This window comes from Lepidochelys kempii, chromosome 1, assembly GCF_965140285.1.
Source record: "Lepidochelys kempii isolate rLepKem1 chromosome 1, rLepKem1.hap1, whole genome shotgun sequence".
NCBI classification, from domain to species: Eukaryota; Metazoa; Chordata; order Testudines; family Cheloniidae; genus Lepidochelys; species Lepidochelys kempii.
The window spans coordinates 311,970,487-311,995,356 of NC_136380.1; the positions used below are offsets into that span (position 1 = coordinate 311,970,487).

General features: G+C 42.1%; 1 protein-coding gene across 1 annotated transcript; it reads right to left on the reverse strand.

Moving 5' to 3' along the window:
- Positions 1-3,743: 3,743 nt before the first annotated feature.
- Positions 3,744-23,620, reverse strand: GPR37 (G protein-coupled receptor 37). Its single transcript, XM_073328240.1, has 3 exons — positions 22,862-23,620; positions 21,395-22,636; positions 3,744-5,011 (listed from the first exon to the last, which is right to left on the reverse strand). Exons 2-3 carry the CDS (start codon positions 22,514-22,516, stop codon positions 4,193-4,195), a joined length of 1,941 nt encoding a protein of 646 aa, XP_073184341.1. The 5' UTR covers positions 22,517-22,636; positions 22,862-23,620; the 3' UTR covers positions 3,744-4,192.
- Positions 23,621-24,870: the final 1,250 nt, after the last annotated feature.

A 24,870-nucleotide genomic window follows, 5' to 3' on the forward strand; every position in this document is an offset into this window, starting at 1 on the left:
TTTTTTTACCCCAGTTATAGGTTTGGCCTTCACAATGTGCCCGTGCAAGGAGTTCTATGTGTTGACTGCATTGTGTGAAGAAACACTTCCTTTTGTTTGTTTTAAACCTGCTGACTATTCATTTCATTGGGTGACCCCCTATGAAATGTATGTTATGTAAAGGGATAAATAACACTTCTTTACTCACTTTCTCCACACCCAGTCATGGTTTTATAGACCTCGATCACAGGGGTGTCCAAACTGACTAACCCTCTGAGCCGCATATGACAATCTTCAGAAGTTCAAGAGCCAGGGCGTGCCTGCTGGGTCTCCGGGCTTTGGCCCTGCGGAGGCCTCTCCCCACTGGGCAGAAGTCAGAGACAACACACAGGCCCTGCTCGGTCACATGGTGCTACTGGACCCCCTCCCGCTGGAGCTGGGAGCTGTGGCTGTGGAGAGAGGCAGCAGCAAACAGCTGGGAGCTTCAGGGAGAGCTGCTGCTTTTGCTGCTGCCTTTCCCCAGGGAGCTAAAGCAGCAGCCCCTCCCTGCCATTCCCAGCTGTTTGTCCCTGCCTCTCCATGGAGAGCTAGCACCTGGGAGCTGCAGGGTGGGGCCAGAGAGTAAGAGGGAGGGCATGACTCAAGCTGTTGGGAGGAAGGTGAACCTTTAAATTGTGCCTCCTCCCCTCAGCAGGCATGCAGGTACTATTGCTTTTTGTGTTTTCAATGGAGTTATAGGGATGTAAAGGCAGTTTAGTGGAATGGAGAATAAAGACCATGATGTGAAAGTTTCTGTGTCCCCAGAGCAATCCTGCGAGTTATCTCATTCTTTTGCTCAATTAACATGTAAAATATGCAGGCGTGGATACTTCTAGAAATTCTTAGGATAAAAAGTCAAGGAAATATTGGTGAGTGAAAAAAAGTGACGAAGAAAAAAATACCCTAAGAAAATGAAAGCTATTTCTGAAGGGCAATCCTGGCATTAGGATAGGAAAAAATACAGTACCTATTCTTTTCAGCAAACAAAGAACTCATTTACCATTTTACACCTACATGCACTAACAAGCCACACTTCTGTCACAATCACTATATTATGCCTCTTGAACAATGAAAACCTGTTAACGTGGAACAAGTTTAATCAATTTAGAATGCAAATGAGAATAAAAGGGCCACACCAGTGTCCAACAACTATTTTGGACCAAGACAGTAGCTGGAAACAAGCTTAAACAATGTTCTTTTCAGCAGCACAAAAAGAAAGATTAAACCTTACACAATGAATCATAGAATCTCACAGTTGGGAGAGACCTCAGAAAGTCATCTAGTCCAAACCCCTGCTCAAAGCAGGACCAATCCCCAATCTTTGCCCTAGATCCCAAATGGCCCCCTCAAGGATTGAACTCCCAACCCTGGGTTTAGCAAGCCAATGCTCAAACCACTGAGCTATCCCTCCCCACCTCTGTCTGAAGCCAGAGGTATCACTGTGCATTTTCAAAGTGGTAAGTGGGATGTTAGCCATGCAATTGCTACTGATTTTCAAATACTACCCATTCATGTGTCTTCTCTTGTCAGTATTTTGATGTTTTTTTATTTTACAATATTTCTGGAAGAATTAATGTATAGTATGGAAATGTGTCAGTGGGGAAGGATAGCTCAGTGGATTGGCTATATGGGATATATAGCTTTGAACATCTAGGGGGAAAATGGTATTTCCCGGTGCAGTTTATACACTCCCAATGTAGGCTGTAAAGCTAGAGGAGAAATGGAGGCATAATGTGCCCTCATCTCTTCCTGCGGAATTGCAGCTCTGTGCTGTACTGCACAGTATTGCACCCAAAATTATATAAATATAATGATAAAAGTTTCCAAGTGATTTTTTGAACAACTAAACTTTAAATACATAGCATCTCTCTGCATCCTGTGCGCTTGTTCCCAGTCTCTTTTTTCAGATACCTCTTAGGGGTACATTTAACCACAGTCTTCACCAAAATGGGAGAGGGGTTGCAAACAGAAACAAATTCAGACTGCAAAGTGATAGTTTAGAACAAATGTACAGTGTAAATGTTGACTCTTGAAGCACAAGAGGAGAAATAAACAGCACAAACAAAATGTGGGAATGGGGACATGTAACCAAGCAGCTGCCACCATCACATTAAATAAATTTATTTTCATCTTGTTTGCTTAATACTGTCCATAATTTATTTCATGTAATCAAGCACTCTAGCTTCCATATAGACAGGTTTCAGAGTAACAGCCGTGTTAGTCTGTATTCGCAAAAAGAAAAGGAGTACTTGTGGCACCTTAGCGACTAACCAATTTATTAGAGCATGCTGTAGCTCACGAAAGCTTATGCTCTAATAAATTGGTTAGTCTCTAAGGTGCCACAAGTACTCCTTTTCTTTTAGCTTCCATATAGTGTATAGAAAGGGAATTGGGAAAGGAAATGTCTACAAAAGGATCTCTTGTCTACAGATGTGATTGACCACACTACAAAACAGCGGGAGAACTTGGGTCCTGATTCAGCAAGTATTTAAGCATGTGCCTATCTATAGTCAATGGGATTATTCACATGCTTAAAATAGCTTGATTAATCAGGGCCTAATGCAATAATGGTTGTCCAATTTTAACAGATACAAGGAACAGAGTGGACACATACACAGAATAAGTACCTTTTCTGCTGAATTTGGTGTATGTTTAAGTGAAAGTAATGAGGAATTATTTTTTCCCACACCAATATACAAAGTAAAGGTATAAAATCTAGCATACTCCACATAAAGGAAAATCTCTTTTTCTTTTCAGAAGTCACATCAATTTTGCCAAGACATTTAAAGAGTCTGTAGAAGGTGGACTATATTAGGTATACCCACACTTTATTTCAGAGGACAAAAATATGCTCATTTTGTCACTTGAGAAAACAATGGTTTAAATAATAAATTCAATTTCCTAGTTTAACAGGTCTGTAGACAGAAAGAAACAATCAGACAAACACAACATGGTTCTTAAAAAACAGGTTGTGAAGTGCGAGCCTGTAGAGGATTGTGGCCTCCGTGAAAAATACATAATTAATACTCATGATTTGTTTACAGCGTATCCACTTCTAACATTCATGCTGCATATCCCAGAATACTTAGGGAATGTGGGCCTGATCAGACACCCACTGAAATCAACAGGAATATTTCCATTGACTTCAATGGGCTTTGGATCAGGCCCTGTGTGTCTGAAAATGCATTTGTGTTTTAAAAAAAGGAATTCACTCTCCACATCTTCCAGTCCCTCATGTTTATTGTCACCAACCCTATGGCAAAATAATACCCTGGCTCTGTGGTGGGACTCTCATGGATGCCACTAGGAGTTACACTTGCAGATTGAGGGCATGTCCTTAGTGTAGAAAAAAGTGAAAAGAAACTCAGCAAATGAAGCCACACATAATACAAATCAAGGTGAAAGCAAATCTTACTTCTCAAATAGACCAAAGTAACTTAGGCACTGTATAACTACAAGTTTTAAAAGGAAATCTTAAATGTAGCACATTGAACCTTCATAATGCACATTTAAAAACCACTCATGTAAAGCTAATTCCATTGTAAGCATCTTCTTTAAACATGGTAACTACTACCTCCAAGGGTAAGTACGTGAATGGTAAATTAAATATGGTCAACTTAAATTATTCTGGGTAAAGCAAAGATTTTTATCCTTATTAAGGCAAATTAATAATATTTAAATGGTAAAATACAGATTGACAATGAGATTAAAGAATAAAATCTCATTTATTATTATACTACCTTGTAAATTTCCCAGACTCCAAATATTCTCACAATATTGTACAGTAAATTGGATTAAAACTAGCTTCAAATACTTTCCACCACATCTTTTACATTAAACATCTTTCAAAAAATCACGTTTATGTAATCAATTTACAGTGATTATAAAAAAATTAGCAAGGAATTAAATAAAGTAGGTCGACATGGTTGCCCCGCTACCTCAAACAATAGAATACGAGCACCATCCCAAATACAATGATTTAAAACTCCATGTTGGCTCTCTCATTTTAATAACTCAACAGAAATTATTTTCCAAAGCACAAGTGTTAATATGCAAATCGGTTTACAGGGTAGTTCTTAGAAGCAACATTTTTTCCTTGCATTTTGTTCCAACAAGAAAAATATGACGTTTAAAAAAAACAACAGGGGTACTGCAAATAAAGCCACAGAGTCGATTAGCAGTGAGTCCCAACCGAAGCAAAGGTGGACATTTCACGACGGATGGTACTGAAAGGGGAGAGTTCAAGCTCTGTGGTGTACTCATTGTCATTGTCATCACTTGTTACCGTTGAAGACTTCTGTATGCATTCATCACAGCAACAACAACAACATTCCATAAAGGCCCGACTGAACGGTTTGCAAAGACAGAAAAGGAGGACTGGGGTCACACAGGACTTAAAGAACAAAAGAAACTGGCTAATGAGATGGAGGAGATCCATAGTCTGCCGAGAGACTCCTGTGGACATGTATGCAGTCACAATGTTGCAAATGTTTTCGGGAATGATGCAAAACCCATACAAAATGGTCAAAGCCACCACTGTGCAGTTCATCTGACTTTCCAGCTGAATTTGTCGCTTGTTCCCTCGTGTGCAAGCCTTCTCTGCTCGTCTGATTTTCCTTGCTGTTACCAGAGAACAGGTAATAGTGAAAAGAGTAGGCAAACAAAAGTAGCAGCCAAAATACCACCAGAGTCTTGCACCATCATATGTGAGAGCTAATACATAAATGGTATCAGGTAATTCAGTAGAGATCTTTACCACGCACCGTTCCCCTGGTGGGCTGCCACTAAATGGAGAGTCTTCCTTTGTCAACTGGCGTAAAACAACCTCTGGAAGTGCCAACAACAGAGCACCAACCCATATAACGGCCAGTTTGGCAGTTGTTGAAGTACAGTTTTCAATCATCTCATAATACATCTGTACATTAGTGGCAGCACGAAATCGGTCTATACAGAGGGCACATAGTGTGAACGTAGTGACTCCAAGAGAAGCTACCTGTATGGGAGAAAAGTGAACACATTTTTAATACGGACACTGTCTGAAATATATTTTTAAAATATAGGAAATGACTACAGGCTAGATCCCAAGCTGTTAACATTGTATACAGCTTGTATACAGCACCGTCACAATAAAATTCACTAGTAAAATGTCTATTTGCATATTTTCCATTTATAAATCCTCCTTCCTCATATATCAGGTGGAGTTGGTTTCAATTCACATCATTCCAAGTCATATAAAATGACTGTTTAAAAATACCTGGACTACTAAAATGCAAAAGCCATAATATAATTTACTATCCTATGTTTACCTTTAAAGACATTCTGTCGTGTATTTACAGTGCCGTAATAAAAGGGCCAGATTTTCAATGGTATTTAGGTGCCCAAAGACGCAGCTAGATGTCTAGTGGGATTTTCAAAAGCAGGGGAGGGGCCTAACTCCTTTGAAATCAATGCGATTTAGGCACCTAATCTGCTTTGGCGCATCTGACAAATCTTGATGGGGGTGGGATTCACATGGCTGACTTAGGTGCCCAACTGCCCTTTTGGGTGCCACTAGCATTCACAAAACCCTGGCTCAGCTGCCATCTAAAATTGTAGGCACCTGAAGTCCGTAGGGGCCAGATCCACAAAGGGATTCAGGCACCTATCTGCCATTTTAGGCGCCTAATTCTAAAATTTGGATCCTCAACCTGTCCATGCAGCTACCACCAATTGTTGCAGGTGCATAGGCTTTGTGCTGCCTGTGGAGCTCTGTCTGGAAAGCTTTCTCAGGCCACCTGACAGATTGGATCCCATACCAAACACCACTGCCAGAGAAGAAGGCTGCAGTGCCCCTTTCCGCAACCTTTAGCTCAGTGATTCGGGCACTCACGCAGGAGACTCCAGTTCACTTCCCCTCTCTGCCTGAGGTAGAGCAGGGATCTGAATCCACATCTCAGATCTCTCAGGAGGCTGCCCTACTCACTGAACCATGGAATATTTAGGTCGGGGACAGCGGGGGGTGTCTCAGTCTCTCCTGATGAAGCCATTCCACTTTGTATAAATAATTAAATATTCATTGGGCCAGAAGAAAAAAAAGGGAGAATGGCTCTCAGGCCTAGTAATTAGGGTGCCCCTCTGGGATGTGGGAGACCTATGTCCCTGCTCCAACGACTACTGAATTATTTGAACGGGCAGCATGTACTTTGTTAAAACAGGCAGAGATGGGACTGGAACCTTGGTTGCTCACATCCTGGGTGAAGGCTCTAACCACTGGGCTATTAGAGATAAGAGCAGGGGAGTACTAGTGGCACCATCTCCTCCTCCGGTTTTCTTGACAAATAACTGACCTGGTTTAAGTACCTATGAGAAAGTTCATGGCTGTGACTCTCCAGCAGGTGGCGGCACCTCCCTGAACCCCAGATGTAGGCACCTAACTCTCTATGAAAGGTTTATGCATCTGATGAAGTGGGTTTTAGCCCATGAAAGCTTATGCCCAAATAAATTTGTTAGTCTCTAAGGTGCCATAAAGCCTCCTCATTGTTTTTTCTCTATGAGAGGTGGAGCTTAGGACACACCCTTCTTCTCAGTCTTTCCTGCTGGAGAGTTTACGCAGCTCCCCCCTCAGCATGCTGGCTTCTATTAATCCCTTTTATAAATGCCCAATGCACTTTACGGGGAGCCTGGGTGCCTAACTTGGGGTTGTAAATTCCACTTGGTGGCAGGGCAGAGGCGCTGACTTTCCACTTTCCCTGGGGGTGCTCAATCCCTGCTCCAGCCCAGGCCCTGCTCCCATTCCACCCCTTCTCCAAAGGCCCCACCTCTGCTGATCGCAGCAGGTGGGAGGCACTGGGAGGGAAGGGGAGGAGCTGATCAGTTGGGCTGCCAGTGGGTGCTGAGCACACACTATTTTTTTCCCGTGGGTGCTCCAGCCCTGGAGCCAGTGCCTATGAAGCAGGGCACATAAAATTTAGGCACTTCAACACTCAGTCTAAATCCCCCCCCTGAGAACCTCCCCCCCACAGATGTTTAGCCACATATTTTGGTATGTAAATAACTTTGAAAAACTGGCCCAAAGAGATTTAGAATTAAATCCTGACCCTGCTGAAATCAATGGCAAAATTCTCATTGATTTAAGTGGAGCCAGGATCTCACCCTTTTATCTTGAATACTACAATTAGCTCACAGGAAAATTTAGGCTGAATATCATGTCCTAGTAGCAGGGGCTATTGCATGCTAGGATACAGGCCAAGAGGAGTGGTTGATGCCCCATTGTTCAAGCAATTTAAAACTGGACTAGAAGAAGCTTTCAATAATACACTGTAAGGAAAAATGTTAAATTATCAGAGCAATGGACAGGATGCCCCATCACATCATGTCTAGCTCCACTATCTGTCATTCCATGTGTAAGTAGTGATCTTGTACTGTCTCAGAAGCTAACTCCCTATCATTTTATATTGTTTATATTTCAGTTGCTAAAGACAAATTTGTGAGAAGATCACACACATTTTTAGCCCAATCCTGCTTCCAATAAATTCAACTTCAATTCAAATTCAAAAGCAAAACTCCTGTTTACTTCAATCGGAGAAAGATTACATCCTTCAATTTTGTTGTGGTGCACTCTAACTCATTGACTCTCCTAAAAAGAAAAGGAGGACTTGTGGCACCTTAGAGACTAACCAATTTATTTGAGCATGAGCTTTCGTGAGCTACAGCTCACTTCATCGGATGCAACTCTGACTCTCCTAGTTTTATAGATTGTTGCTGTGCCCAAAATGTGCTGGTGCAAAAGAGCAGTGAAGGTATGTTAAGAGGAATTGTTAACTGATTCTCCTGTTCATTTAGAAGAATGCTTACTTGTGATAATAGATTAGCCATGTCTGTTACTAACTGGTAAAATTTATGGAGCTATTGGGCAGCTGACTGTAATTTTTGCTTACCGAAGTTCAATGTGCAGTGAGGTACTTAAGATTCTATAAGGGTGCATTTCAAAATGCATTCTGATTTCCATCATAATTTTGAAATATACTTGTTTATATACATCCCATAAAAAGTTCTGCAAAGATAGATAGTGCAATTATACACAATTATATAATGTATCATTCATGTTGGGCTTGACCATTTAATGGCCATATCTGATTGCTAAAATTCAATATCACTGCAAAATATGAGACCCTTGGGATTAAACCTGTTAGCACTGGCTTAGTTGGGCAGCTTCCTGAGAGAGGGAATGAGTAAGATTCAATCTCTTATTAATTAACCTGCACTGGGAGGAATAATTAATGACGACAAAGCAGAACTGTAAACATTTTTAATTGGTGAAGCTATTAATTTTGAGAATTAAACTGTCTGATAAGGCTCAAAGAAAAGCTTGGTAATACTGGCAAAAAAACAAAAATAACTAAAGGGAAATTAGAGTTACAGGAAAATCTTTAATAAGCATTAAAAAGTAGCAATGATTAAATGAGCTAATAAAAAGAATTTTCATACATCAGGGCTGAGATGTCACAGTGGCAAATTTACAATTTCTGATTTGTGTCTCTGAAACATTTAAATGTCTTGTGTATTCTTGACATCAACATCTTTAACCATCTTCTCTTCCAACATGAATACCAAATGGATCAACATACAGCTCTTAGCCTCTTGCCAAGAGTCTCTCCGTATGCAGAGAAGGGAATGCTCCTGAGTCTTAAAATGGTGAGGGAACTGCAAAAATCAGTACAGGAAAAGAGACGCTGCCCTTTTTTAAGTAAACTTTTTTCCTCTCTTTTAATGTCTATTCTAATTGAGTAACAGAAGCACCTCCTTTTAGTGGTTCAGAGTCCCACTATATCATATAATGTTTTGCCATGGCTGAACCGTTAGATGCTGCAGTTAGAACTGGACTAATGAAAGAAGGCATGTCTACCATGAACAAACATAACCTACGGGGTTCCTGTCATATTAACTGATTGACGACTTAAGAGGTTTAAGACAGTGAAACAGGGCAAGAGGAAACAACTAGGAACAGGAGAAGTCATCTTTCAAAATGCAACTGTTAGTTTACTGATGAAACAGGATAAATAATGCTAGCATGTGTCTGGTTCATGCAGTGGTTTCCTATCTTGCACACATTAATGAGTTTAATGATTGCATGGAAAAAATGGTAAAAAAGCATTATACAGTGGAATACTCTAATCTAAATCCTTTTCAGCTCCTCCAGAATAGATATGAATAGGGATTCACTGTAACTGCCTTGCTTCAAGGCACTGTCACAATTCTGGGGTCTGATTGTCTCCCCTGCAGGATATGAGTAATACCCACTGAGATCAATGGGTGTTGACCACAGCCTGTGTGATGGGGGGAAGGGAGATTTGTCCCCAGGGCATTCAATCTACTTTAGTGTGTGCCTCCATATTAACAAACTGCATGTTAATCTTCAAAAATATGTTACAGTAGTGCTACGAATGAGTTAAACTGACAAAAGCAAGGACATGGATAGCTATGAGCTACAAGCCAGTGGCTCTCAACCTATTTACCATTGAGGGCAGCATTGAGGGCCACATCCACACAATATATATACTACCTGTATGGCCCTGAGGATGTCACATGGGCTGCAGCTGTGTGCTGATTGGGCCACAAGTGGCCCACGGGCTGAGAAACACTGCTATGAGCGAAGTTCTCTCTCAGGGTAGATAAAAATCAGTGATTTTAAAAAAAAAAAATTAAAAATGGATTTTTATTTAAATCGGATTTTTCAGGAAAATAACCTATCTAAAGATAGTTTTAATTAAGATACATTATAGCTCAAAGATATCTCATCATGGAATAGGGATTATAAATTCTAATTCTATAGTATGAGACAATAGGCTCTACGCAAAAGAATAAATGGACACAAATCAGACGTCAGGAATTATAACATTCAAAAACCAGTCAGAGAACACTTCAACCTCCCTGGTCACTCAGTTACAGACCTAAAAGTCGCAATACTCCAACAAAGAAACCTCAAAAACAGACTCCAACGAGAAACTGCAGAACTGGAATTAATTTGCAAACTGGACACCATTAAATTAGGCTTGAATAAAGACTGGGAGTGGATGGGTCATTACACAAAGTAAAAACTATCTCCCCATGCTAATTTTTCCCCTGCTGTTACTCACACCTTCTTGTCAACTGTTGGAAATAGGCCATCCTGATTATCACTACAAAAGTTTTTTTTTCCTGCTGATAATAGCCCACCTTAATTGATTAGTCTCGTTAGAGTTGGTATGGCAACCCCAATTTTTCATGTTCTCTGTATATATCTTCCTACTGTATTTTCCACTGCATGCATCTGATGAAGTGGGCTTTAGCCCACAAAAGCTTATGTCCAAATAAATTTGTTAGTTTTTAAGGTGCCACAAATACTCCTCGTTCTTTTTGCTTATATTCATATAATGTTTAAGAAAAGATTTGTACATGCGTTCCAATAGTTCATGGATTAGGGACCCAATCTTATGGGGTTCCAGGGGCTTCTGTATAGATTATTTAGGTTAATCTTTTTATCTACCCAATGGGACTCAGTGCTCAGTCTAGAAGATACCATCAAAGATGCTTAGTTTTGCAGTTCTCAAACTGTGGATTTGTGTCTCCAGAGATAACATGCTTGTTAACAGCAAAAATGTTTTTAAATAAATAAATAATATATAGCGCTGAGAACAGACCTCAACCCTATTGTCCCTCTCTAAATTTGTGTACACAGAGTCAATCCCTTACCTCTCTCTGAAAGTGCAAAGTTTCAAAAAGTTCAATGAACAGAAGATTGTTGGGGTCAGAATAGATCTGGACAAGGAGAAGAAGCCTGGAGATAAATGTGAGAAGGGAGGGACAGGCACTAGAAACAGAACTAAAACTGTTTGAGCAGCATATTCCAGAAGTATTGAGGTCTTTCTGAGTGTATCCTTCATTAATTTGAGATCTACCATACCATTCTCTCACTAGAAGGGAAAACCTATAATGGCAGCAGGCCTTAAAAAGAGATCCAGTTTGGGAATATTTTAATGACATTCTTCTAGCTGTGGGTAAGACAGGAATACGTGCAAAATGCAAACAGTGCAACAAAGAAATACAAGGCCTGGTTGCCTGAATGAAATAACCTCATGAGAAGTGTTCATTCTCAGGAGGAAGCTGTGTTGAAGATGATGAAAAGAACATGTCTACACATGCAGGACCTTCAAGTTGGTAAACTTTTTTATTTCATACTTCTTACTTAAGGACTGCCTATCTTCCTTCTGGACTAGTCTTGAATTCTCATGTTTGAGCAAAAAAAAATATAGTTGTTACTCTATAGTACTACCATTTTAGATGCAGCCGTGATAAAAAATAAATAGTTGAAATAGGCAGATCTTCCGTTTACAATTTCACCTTTAAAGTAGTACTGAGTGTCAGTGAATGCAATGTGTAATACTAAATGAGCAGTATGGTAATAATAATTAAATAACTGCATGGACTTATTTTGTTTAGGAGAATCCATCCTCAACATACAGGATTCTGAAGACTATCCACCTTCAAGATCACCATCATTTTCTATAGTTTCAGAGTTATCTGCCAATTATAGTGTTTCAGTCACATCATGTATGTCACATAGCCACAGTATATCACCTGTAGCAAAAAGAAAAAAATATCCATCATCCAGAAACAACCATAGATACATTTGTGATAAGAACCAAAAGAGGTAATTGATGAAAAAATTGCCTGGTTTGTTTATGCAACAAACTCTCCTTTCCATATGATTGAGAACCCACACTTCATTAACATGGTTCAGTCATTAAGACCAGGGTACAGTCCACCCAACAGAGCAGATGTTGCAGGCAAATTGCTGGATAAAGTGTATGAAAGAGAAATTGAGCAGTATGCAAAAGGTCTAGAGGCTAAAATTGTTAACCTGAGTCTTGATGGGTGGAGCAATGTCCACAATGATCCTGTTGTATGTGCTTGTGTGACAACAGAAGAAGGGAATGTCCTCCTTACAGAAACAACTGATACATCAGGAAATGCACACACACCAGAATACTTACAAGAAGTAGCAGAAAAAGCTGTAACAAACTGAAAAAAAAAATTCAAATATCTAGTATGCAGCTTGGTCACAGACAATGCTGCAAATGTGTCCAAGATGAGAAGAAATTTAGAAGAGAGTTAAGAGAGGCCCAAGCTAATAACAAATGGTTGCAGAGCTCATTTGATGCACCTCCTAGCCAAAGACTTCAGTATTCCAGAAATAAAGGCTAATGTTGTTGACATTGCGAAATACTTCCGTAACAACCACTTTGCAACAGCTGCTCTGAAAAAAGTGGGCGGAACCAAGCTAACTCTCCCACAAGACGTGCAGTGGAACTCAGTAGTGGACTGTTTTGAGCACTATATCAAGAACTGGCCTAATCTGATGACAGTTTGTGAATAAAATCGTGCAAAAATAAATGGCACAGTCACAGCCAAAGTTCTCAACATTGGGCTTAGAAGAAATGTTGAACACATGCTGAGTACCCTGAAGCCTATTTCTGTAGCTTTGAAGAAAATAAAGGGAAATAGCTGTTTTATTGCTGACGCTGTTGAAATGTGGAAGGAATTGAGTGAGATCTTAAAAAGAGAAATATGCAATGACAGAGTTAAATTACAAGCATTAAAAAAATGAATGGGACAAACACTATCTCCAGCTAATTTTCTTGCAAATATTCTTAATACTTGGTACCAGGGTCAAACCTTAACTGCTGAAGAAGACGAGTTGGCTAGGACATGGACATCCAGCAATCATCCCTCCATAATTCCACCTATAATGAACTTCAGAGCTAAGAGTGAACCATTCAAGTATATGTTTGCTGATGATGTTTTAAAAAAAGTCACACTAAGCACTTGGATTCAGAGACTGTTGAAGTGATAATCTCACTTTTAACAGTAGCTTCTTCTACCGCTGTAGAAAGAATATTTTCTTCATTTGGACTAATTCATTCCAAATAGAGAAATTGTTTGGGACCTGAAAAAACAGGAAAGCTTGTTTTTCTTTTCGAGATTATGAACAAACAGGACAATGGAGGTGAAGACGACTGAGTTAGCTGCAGAAGCCAATATTTTAAGTGTCTCATGTTGCCTGGCTGACATTGTTGATTTAATTTTTGTTGGGGTTTTTTTGGAAAATATTTCATTTAACTACTTTAGTGAAAAACAATTTTAACAAAAACAAACCTGATTTTAAAAAACGTGAATGTTTAACTAAATTCAAAAATTCATATGCTTGTTTTTGTTAAAGTATTATATATTTGCTGTTGAAGAAAAAAAATCCAGAATACATAATGTTGTTGTTTTAGTTAAATAAAACAATTTAAAATGTCTGTCTGGTGATTTTCTCCTCCTAATACAGCATAACAAGAAAATCCTCCAAATATAAATGATTAACATGTTGAACTGGAGATAGTTCACCTCCCAATGACCTCATAAATATCTGCTTCAATTACCTTTGGTAAATGAAATAACCAAACAATCATTCATTTTCTGATACAGCTGTAAAACTAATCTGAAAAGTTTTCAAAATAAATCACTGTTTAAAAATGTATAGTGTGTACCTTCTAAAAAAGAAACCTACATCTATCTCTGAGTTGTGAAGAAGATGTATTAAGGTTATAACAACCAACAAGAATGCACTTTTATGTAGAAATCCATGATTAAATAGAGTTTTCCTGACTTGTGATTTAAATCAATTTGATTTAAATCAAATCCACCTTGCTCTATCTTTAACCCATGGCATTATGCCTAGATAACTGCAGAACTCCAATAACTCACTGTAAACAGATCTCCAATCAAGAAGTACAACACGGTGGGTATGGTCAGAGGGCCAGATCCTCAAATGGTGTAAATCTGTGTTGCTCCATTGGCTTTGATGGAGCTACAGTGATTTACTTCAGCTGAGAATCTGGCCCAGTATTTCAATCTTTACTCTAAAAATCTGATTCCACTGAGTTATAGAAGTTTAAAACTTGAGCACCACAGTGGTGAATCAGGCCCACTATGCCTTTGATTTTATATGATTAACTTACACTTTTAAGTTAGCCAAACTTTCCTCACTTAATTTTCTGATTTAGCTCCATGTGGGTCTCTTACATCGCAGAACTTTTCCTTCAATTCTTACATGTTCATGAAGACACCAGCAGACGAGGGTCATGTTTCTCTTATTAGATCAGAACTGAAAATTCCACATTTCCAATTACATGAAAACAAATCTGATCTGCTAAGAGGAAAATAAACTCCCCCAACTGTCTTGTTCAGTAAAACCTTAATTACAGAAGAGGAGAAAATGAAAGATTTCCCCTCCTTCTCACCAACAAAAACATGCCCAGAAAATACTTTGCCATTAAAAATATCTCATTGAAAAATTTTCATGTTGTTCCTTTAAAAATATTTACAAGATATTGCACACACACTTAAGATGTACATTAAAACAGGATTTTATTGGGCACCAGGGCAGTCCTTCAGAGTTGGCATAGCCTTTGGATCATTAACTTCTTAGCCATCAGTCAATCTTTGAGTCATTAAACAGTGACACTAAATTCATGAAAACATTCACTGGAGGAGTAAGCCATCTTATTGCATCAGTTCTCTTCTCCTACCCTATTGTCCTAGTTTACCAGTCCCTGTTCATGTACTTCAGCAGTTAACTGAATGTTCTAAAGCTTTCATCAGTCGGTCCTACTTCTAATTCTGGCCACTCTCCCACAGCATTCAGTCCTCACCTCCAGAACTTTAGATGTGGATCCTCCAGCTGATCAAGGGAGAGACACAAATTAAATGACAGGTTTCAGAGTAACAGCCGTGTTAGTCTGTATTCGCAAAAAGAAAAGGAGTACTTGTGGCACCTTAGAGACTAACCAATTTATTTGAGCATAAGCTTTCGTGAGCTACAGCTCACTTTCATCAAGTGTAGCTCACGAAAGCTTATGCTCAAATAAATTGGTTAGTCTCTAAGGTGCCACAAGTACTCCTTTTCTTTTTACAAATTAAATGAGTGGGGAAAGGCAACAGAAATAAGACTGGCAGAGATAGGATTAAGGAAGAATTGTTGAACAAAACAAAAATGTAGCTTAGGTCATGACATCCCGACCTGGGGGGGCATAACCTTTCTTTATGGCTAGGACTCCACCAAATTCCTGGCCGTGAAAAATGTGTCTCAGACCGTGAAATCTGGTGTCCACCGTGAAATCTTGTCTGTTGTGTACTTTTACCCTACACAATACAGATTTCATAGGGGAAACGAGCATTTCTCAAACTGGGGGTCCCAACCCAAAAGAGGGTTGGGGGGGCGGCGTTTGCATGGTTATTGTAGGGAGGCTCCCAGCCAGCAACTGCCGCTCTCTGGCCGCCCAGCTCTGAAGGCAGCGCCACCGCCAGCAGCAGCACAGAAGTAATGGTGGCAATACCACGACCCCCATACAATAATCTTGTGCCCTCCCCACTGCCCCATTTTGCGTAAGGACCCCTACAGTTACAAGGCCCGGAAATTTCAGATTTAAATATCTGAAATCATGAAATTTATGATTTTTAAAATCCTATGACTGTGAAATTGCCCAAAATGCACAATGAATTTGGTAGGGCCCTATTTATGGCTAAATGGGAAAGGGATCTGGAAACATTTTCTGTTGTAACATGGGGTCATTCTATAGAAAATATTGAGAGCCACTGGATGCACCGATTCTGAACCCAGAATGAGACCCCATTAGTCCCTACCTGCTCACTCCTGTTATATCCATAAAGAAACTGTAAATGTTTTTTTCTGAGACTTGAGAGTCTATTCTCTTATTTTGACAGCTCTATATGCACACCGACTCTGCATTCTTATTTTTAATTCAACATCCTGTGGTGGCTCCTAAATCCTTGTCATTTTTGCCTACAGTAAATAAATACAATCAGCTCATTATCTGCAATACTGCATGTTCTTGTACTTCCTTATAACTTAATATTTTGCAGTATTTAGAGTATCTTTTTATTAGTCAATGTTTGTGTTGAATGAAGGGAAAAAAATTATAGCAGCTACAATGAAACAACAAAAATACAGAAGTAAAATATAAATCCTTATTCTTCCTATGATAAAATGATACTTACCTTGCTCACTGTTCTATGTTTTAAGATAGGCAAAGTAGCATCACTGTATGTAGCACATTACTCTGGTCCAAAATGAAATATTCCCATGCCTAGAGTGGACTAGAAACACAATACTCATCTGCTATTAGTAATCAGCATTTGTATGTTGGAGGAAGAGGCGTATCAAGTTCAGGATCAGAAAAGCCCTGTGGTAACCATGAACGTTGGTATCATGGACACGTTCCGCAAATGTCTATAATGTGGCTGCTTCTCTGTGGTAGTAGCACAGAGCATTTATCAAGATGCTGCTTGGCACACTGCTCTGTATTTGCTACCCTTTCATATGTCCAGGTGCTGCTAGTATACTGTGCTTATTTCAGGTGGCTGTTCTTGAATTCTGCTGGAGGGGCAGTTAACCCTAATGTCATGACCCTGGGACTCCTAATTAGTGCACCAACGCTTTGTCAAGAACAGTGAGGAACTTGATGCTCTTTCAGATCAACTGGTTTTTATTGTTGTTTCTTTAAAATAAACAAACAATCATTATTTTTGTTCATTTGTAATAGATTCAATGTTTAGTTCCCTTTCTTCTTTGAAATCTACCAATAAACATAGGTAAACAAAACTTACACTTTTAGGAAACAGCAGTTTTCTTAAGTGAGGCTCAAACTCTTCACCATTCTGGATGAGGAGTTCATGTCCTGATTCTTAGCACTACCACCATGACACTATTGTTAAACCTGCCCCTTCATACTTAACAGGAACACCCTGTCACACAATCACTCAGTAACTGTGAGAGAGGACAGCCCAATGCCAAGACAACATTCAGTGGTGCCTGTGATAGAGCTGTCTTTTTCTTTCCACAGTTGTATGACAAATATTGCTGATCCAATTTTGAACCCAGTCAGACACAAATTCATTTCTATGCTGAAATACTGCATACAAAGTTAATGCAAAAAGCAAATTTTTATGGACAATTTATAAACCCGCTGAAGACAGAGGTTTGTAGAGGAAAGAAACACTGACAGAACACCAAATACAGCAGTGCGAGTGTCTGATGTCATCATGCAGCTATAAAATAAAAGCGTAGCAATTTATTAAAAACTTCTTTTAAAATTATTATTTGTTAAATTCAGAAGATGCTATACCCTGTACAAGTCCTTGCCTTGGAAAGCTCAAAATATTTAATGTATTTGTTTTATTAATGCTGAATGTATCAAACGAGGCTGTATTAACAGTCTTGGAACAGGCACAGAATGGCCAACTTTCCCATAAATGTGCCTCAAATTTGCATGAAGGGACCAACTCTGGGGTAGAGAGAGAGCAGTCAGTTTTCTAGGCCAAATCAATCCTTACACTTGCCACTAAGAATGATAATTGTGTGGTGGCGTTAGTGAGTTGGAAGTTGCCCACCAGAAACTGGACTGATGCCACTAACACATTGCATACAGATCAATGAACAAGGCATCAAAAGACATTGACTTTTATTCACTACCAACCTGAGCTGGATTCAAATCAGCACCTGAAGGGTGATATGCTCTACACCCCTTTCCCAATCCCTGAGCAATTAAATCCCTCAATAGGTAACTTTTTTCAGTTGATACTAAAGCATGTTATATCTGTTTTCAACCTACTTTAACCAAACCAGCCATATTTCTATTCTAACCTCTAAAAGCACGACAGACACACACAACTAGAGGGAGATTCCAATTAAAGTCTGGAAGTTGGGGGCATTTTCTAATCATGGATGACACAACCCTGCTGTTACCTTACAAAAGTTACTTAACTTGTCTGCTTCCAATTTCCAAACTATAAAAATCCCACTTCACAGCAGGCTTGTGGGTTCTATTTAAGTAATGTTTGTTAATGTTTGAAGAAGAAAACTGTTAGTATCATTAATATTGCTGGTTACCATACTTCTATTAAAGCCTAACTAGGATATGAAAAACAAATCAAATCAAAAAACAAACCATGGAGTGCATAATGATGCTCCATTGCACAAAGGGGAATGGATACACCAACTTTTAGCATTCCTGAGTTTTCTTCTAATTCTTCCCTTATAGAGGCGAAGTTCACCCAAACCAGATGAGGCTGAGGGTCTCAGTGCCCAGAGGGGGAGGATCTGCCAAGGCCAATTTTACAGTGCTTCTTGAACCCCCATACCACCTGGCTCTGACCTGAGTGCTGCTCCTAAAACCCCTTTTAGAGAGTAATATCAAGGAAAGTGGATGGGAAAACAACGTATATTACTCAAGCCAACATTTTCAAACCTGGGTGCCAAAAGTTAGGCTCTTAAATCTATACTTAGAAATGTAAATAAAAAGTGGCAAGATTTTCAGAGATGCCAAACACAGGGTTAAAAAGTGGCAGAGTTGATGGCACTCCTAGCTTCTGCACCCTCCCAAGCTACGATCCCCAGGGGCTCTCTCCCCTCTCATTAGACATGTGTAAGGGGCATTGGAGCCTTTATTAATCAGTTAAGTTTATTTCTCCACAAGGTGTTCAATACTCTTTTCATTATTTTCAGTTATGTAGTTGAAAAGACAGCTAGAGATGACCCAAATGTGGCAGATTTATGGTGCAGAAATGCATGCTTATGGTTTGCTGCAACAGATCTTTATTAAATGGGGAAAGTGCACTTTAAATTAGATGCTATTAAGAGGTCCAATCTTTCAGACATAACGCTGGAAGCTCAGACAGAAAAAAAAAATCTTTAAAAAAAAATTTTCACAGAAGTGTAAACAATTTTATAATTGCTTGTATCTTCTTGTTAAAAATTTTCCGCACAATTAACATCCATTAAGCAGCACTAATAGATAGCAATTAGGCATAAATTGCTAAACTAAGACTATTCATATATATAGTTCATTGCGTTAGTTAAGACTTTTAAATACAGTACAAAGCAACCTTGAGTCACCTTACAGTTACATAACTTGCTCTGGATAATCAGACATTCTCAACTGAGCAACTAGTTCTATGCACCTTTGAAAGTACAGGTGGGTACAAAAGCACCTATGTGACATAGGACCACACATCCTAAGTCAGGGGTTCTCAAACTGAGGGTTGGGACCCCCCAGGGGGTCACAAGGTTATTACATGGAGGTCATGGGCTGTCAGCCTCCACCCCAAACCGCGCTTTGCCTCCAGCATTTATAATGGTGTTAAATATATAAAAAGTGTTTTTAATTTATGGAGGGGGGGGTCACACTCAGAGCTTATTGTGTGAAAGGGGACACCAGTACAAAAATTTGAGAACCACTGTCCTAAGTCACTGAGACACTTTTCAAAAATCACACCTTATATCTATACAACTAAGCTAACTTCAAAAACTGCCACTCTTAAAAAGCTGTATAGTTAATTGTTTAAATGTGTATAAAACTAGTTGATGATTACGGATTTCTGGAAAATTATATTTATCTCTTACCTTCTTAAATCAGTAGCATCTACATCAAAACAGACAGTTTCTTGTAATCTTTCTCTACTTTATGAAGTATTCAGATCTTTTGCAAGCCCAAACTTTTGATAACGTTAGCAATTACATTTTCAAGAATGATGTGGCTATACTGTGTAATTGTCAGATAATACAGGACATAAAAGCCACTTCAAATCACTGACATGTAACAGGAATCAGCATTACAATGATAACAAAAGATATTTCCTATTTTGTATAAAAATGCAGCACAGGAAAATAAGGAAGTGCAAAATAACACTATAGGAAAGTCTTGGGATATTTTAAATATAATAGATATTAATTTCATTGAAACGGATGCTGCTTATGCATTTAGTGTATTAATTACTGGCAAATGGGACTTTTAAAATCAAAAAATTCAATTTTATGACCATCATTATATTCACTACTAACCATCCATTCTCAACAAAATAAATTTGGTTATTAATAACCAAATGTGTTTGATTTTTCTACTTCATAAATTAGGCTTTTTAATATTTTATTTTAAGTTAATGTAGCGTGGAAACTGTTGACCACTGGACTCCACTGACTTAAATTAGATGCATCGAACTGTAGCACACCACCCAGTAACACACTGTGCCTAATATAAAGAAGTGATGACAGCTATTTTAATGGCTACATGTCTGATTCTAATCCCTAAAATATATCACCATTTACTTATATTTTATTCAATTCACCTATGTGATGTGGAAATTGACACTATAATTATGAATGAAAAAATAGTTTCCTGTGTGCCTAATAAACCTTTTAAGGACTAGCTGATCAACAGTTGTTTTTTGCTCACTATCCCATACCTTTCAGTAAAGAAATAATGTTATACAAATAGTGTCAAAGGCACATAGCACAGCTAGCCAGAATTATGGGCTACACACTACCAACAAGCTTCAGTTTTCTGCTTCCAGTAAATAAAGTGGAGAACCTGAACAGTAGCAGGATTCTAGCCAGCTGGCTGAAAGCTTGGTTGGCAGAGTGTCTGAACAGTTGCCAAGAGGTTAGGAATTAAATGGAACCTGAGTCATTTTTTAAGAAAAACCAAATAATTGTGGGATTTGGAAATAGAAGAATAAGTTATTAGTGCACATCTCACATTCACAGTTCTTTGACTATAAAGGCACCTCTCTCACCGCAGGATCAGCTTAACAAGAAGAAAGACTTAGACAGTTTTTAAAGATACTTCCCCTGCAGGGTCACAAGAGGCAAAAGAAGTGTAGCAGAATCAGCTTGAGTGAGAGCAATATCTTTTATCAGATTGTATGACTATGTGAGAAATACCCGAGTATTAGCAGCTCTGAAAATCTGCCAATATATTCCTCAGTTTCTTGTGTAATTGTGGGTGGGGTAGATAAATTAATTTTCCATTCTTTAAAAGAAGTTTAGGGAATGGGAGGGAAGTCTTCATTGCAAGCACTTTTGGTGGTAAAATAAACTGATTCTGGCTGTAATCAACGTGCACAACCTCCACATTTAATATAATTTTTAAAAAATGATTGGAAAAGAAAATCGTCTTTTTGATGTGACATACAGAAGATCAAGTGATCTGACTGTTCCGAACAGGGCTTACTGCCTCTACACACCCGGTGGACAATGACTCTATTCAGTAGCTGTCAACATACTCTCTTAGTAATAAACAGCAAGTCCTAGTTATGGAAAAAAATATGGACGCATAAACTATACATTTCTTCCCACTTTGCTACCAGAGGCCTCCTCTTTCTGCAGGCATGGTTGCTGTGGATGGGATAAGAATCCCTATGTCTAAAGTTTACCAGAGAGTGTAAGTTTGTAAGATCCTTTGGGAGGAAAGGCACTGTATAAATGTAAGCTATTATTATTATGAACAACTGTAATTACCTCGATGTATGGAACGATTTTGCAGGAGAAGTCTGCCAGCAGCCACTTTTTGGTGAGCTCCTGAAAGATCACCAGGGGCAGGCAGAAGAAGATGATGAGGAAGTCCCAGAAGGCCAGGTTGGCCAGCAGGGAGTTGGAGATACTCCTCATGTAGTAGTTGTGGCACACGATGCACATCACTGCCATGTTGCCCATGATCCCGATGCCGAATATCACCACGGACAGGCACATGACCGCATAGGCGCCGTACGACTCCTCGGTCAGCGGGTAGAAAGGGTTCTTCAGCCGGGCCCGGCGGCTTGTCCCATTGCTGCGGGCTCCTGCGCCCCTCTCTAGCCCACCGCGGGAGGAGCCATTCAAAGGCAGCGGCTGAGGGGCATCCTCCTCCTCTCCATCACCCCTGGCTGGAGGTGCCGGGCTGCCCAAGGAGCTGTTGAAAGGCTTTGCCAGGTTGCTATTCTTAAGGCTCCTGGGTTTCCCTCCCCCTCCTCCCTTGCCCCTGCCCTGCAGCTCGCTGGCTCCTCTCCTGCTCCTGGCAAGCCTCTTGGGGCTGTGGCTTGAAGCATGGCTGCTACCTTCCTCCCCGTGCACGCCAAGCCACTGGAGAGTAGAGTATCCTCCCATCCCCATAGCTACCGATCGGTCCGTAGTCACCCTCCCCTCGCCAGGGTCCTGCCCAGGGGTCTCAGGCTGCCCCCTAGGCTCCAGGGCAGGAAATCTACTGCTACTGTTCCTCACGCCCAAGCGAAGGGCAGCGTCAGCAGCAAAGTCCCTAGCGCCGTGCATCGGTGCAGCCTCTTCCGCCGCTGCATGTGGTGCTGTTGCTTTGGATCTGCTGGCAAGCGCTTTCTGCCACGACCCTCTGGCACCGTTTCCTAAACTGAATCCGCGGACGGTCCGGCGGCTCTCCTCTTTGGGTGAGGGCAGCACTTGCTGGAGCAGCCCAGGGGCTGCCTGGCGCCGGGTTGCATGCGGAGCACCTTCTCTCTCGCGATCCGCTCTCCCCTCCAGAGCGGCTGGGGCCAAGGGCGCCCGGGGGCCGGCCACTTGGGCGAAGGGGGTCAAAGCTCCGAGCAGCTGCAGGACCAAGGCGAATGCGAAGGGTGCGCGGTGGGGCTGCATGGCGGTGAGGTGGTCGCACTCGGTGGTTCCCCCTTTATAAGCAGCTGCTGCCCACGCTGGTGGTGTTAGGAGTTAGACCCATGTCCCTGCTGCTGACAAACACTCGCACACCGGCTCCAGCTGCACGGGGGAAAGCGGGGGGCGGGGGGGGGAAGGAGGATGAGTATTAATAAAGGACACTGCTGAGCCTTTGCACGTTTCAAGTTCGATTCATTTCCGCAGAAAATGTACCGAAAGGAGAGAGAGAGAGATCAGACAACAAACGAAGGGCAAATAAACTGCACGCCGAGGCGGGATCTTGTCCCTCCCCCCCCCCCCCCCCCGCCCCAGCCTGGCGGGACAAACCTTGAGAAGTTGCATCAACGTCTCCGAATGATCTTAGCAAGTGCAAACGCTAGAGGAACCCGCCGCCCCCCATCCAGCGCGCCGCCCTTTCTGGGGTAACACTTGCAGCGGGTCTTGAGCTGCCTAATCACATCCTCTTGATGTTGGCTTTATCCCGGCGGTTTGCCTCTACTGCACGGAAAGGTCTCTGCGAACATACAAGCTCCCTCCCCCCTGCCAGATCATTGCAAACACTCCTTCCTCTTCTCCAGCGCCTCGGAGTAAACAGGTTGCTGCATCCAGCCCAAGGGTGCTTAAGAGCTTTGCAAAACTCTTGCTGGAATTAGCGACCGCATCTGATCGGCGGGTAACACCGCAAGGTGAAATCAGATCATGAAATTAGCAGCGGCCAAGCGGCTCCTCCCGCCCGTTGCAAGTTCAGAGGGGAGCAGCAGCAGCCCCGGGAGTCCCCCAGCTAGTAACGTGTTGACCGGCTGCTTCTCCTTCGCCAGCGCGACGGGCGTGAAGAAGGGGCGGCGAGAGCCGCGGGGCCGGTGGAAAGAAGCGAGCCAGCGCTGCGCTGCATGGCCAGAGGGGGGAGGAAGAGGAGGAGAGCTGCCTGCGCGCGGTGGCTCAGTACTGCTGCCTGGAGCCGGGTGGCGTGGCTTGGCTCGGCTCGGCTCGGCTCCCCGCCCCCGCCCCGGGGGGAGCTGTTCGGAGACGGCCTCCCCTGGCGGCTCCCGCCCCACGGAACCCTCCTGCCGCCCGCGCGCCCCTTTGCAGCGGCTTCCCCTTGCGGGGAGGGCCGGGGGCCCGCAGTGCGCAAGCGCCACTCCAGGGGCCCGGCACGGCGGCTCTGCGCGCGACCTGCTGCCCCAGATAGCGAGCGGCGGCGGGAGCCGGGGGGCGGCTGAGCTGCTCGCTTCCGCGCCTGACCCACTTTCCCAGGGCAAGCCGCTGCTCCCACCCAGCCTAGGTAGACCTGCCTTGCTAGGTTAGATCCGGGAAGGAGCTGCCCGGACATGGCAAGCGCAGCAACCCCGGGGCTCACTCCCTTGCGGCTGCCCCCCCCCCCCCACGCCCCGCTCCCCCCCCCCGTGTTCCGGGTCTCCTGTAATTCTCCAGTCACACCCTCCCGCCACCTCCACTCCCCGTCCCAGCTACTCTTGCTGCTGCTGCCTTCTCCCACCTGCAGCACTCCTGGGCCTTCCTGTCCCATCCTGACCCACTTCCCTCCCCGCGGCCAGCTCCTGCACCCTGGCCAATGGGCGGGGACGCTTGCAGGTGGCCCTGGGGCTAGAACGCGGGCTCTCCTGCTCCGAAGGCTGAGGCCTGGATCCCATCCCCGGCAGGAGAATGGGTGGCCGTGGTCGGGCTGAACCCTTTGCGTTTTCATGCACAGTAGAGTGTGACCTGCTGGGTGGGGGAAAGGCCTCCTGAAGGAACCATTGATTTTTTTTCTCTTTAAATGAAGAGTTACTATTCCCTGCAGTTGCAGCCTCTGGCTACTTGGTAGTCATATCGGGGCCTCTTAATGGTGTCATCTGCGCACCAAGTAGCTTTCATTTATGTGCCCTCACAACACCCCTATCAGGTAGGGAAGGGCTCTTGTATCCCCATTTTACAGATGGAGAACTGAGAGTCAGACTTGCCCACGAAGACTGTGTTAGAAGAGGGAATTGAACTGGGGTACTGGAGTCCTAGGCTCCCAATGGAGCAGTCTTCCTTTCCATCAGTGTTACCTCATTCACCACTGGATTTGGAGAGGAGAAGATGTGCATCCAAGGGTAAGGATGGCAAGAACGAGAGCCAGATTATGGCATCCTGGGACCCTACACGCAGCAGGATACAGGCTCCCCAAGACCTCTCCTTTGTTGTTGTGATCTCTCATCCATCCTCTGACTCCAACCCCACTTAGAGTGTTTGTGGCAGGGGCCAAGTACACAAGGGAAGTCTGTTGGACCATGGGCCTACCATTACTCTTCGAGCATGTTAAGGCTTTCTTTCTTCCCAGACTGGCAAGGGTGGCA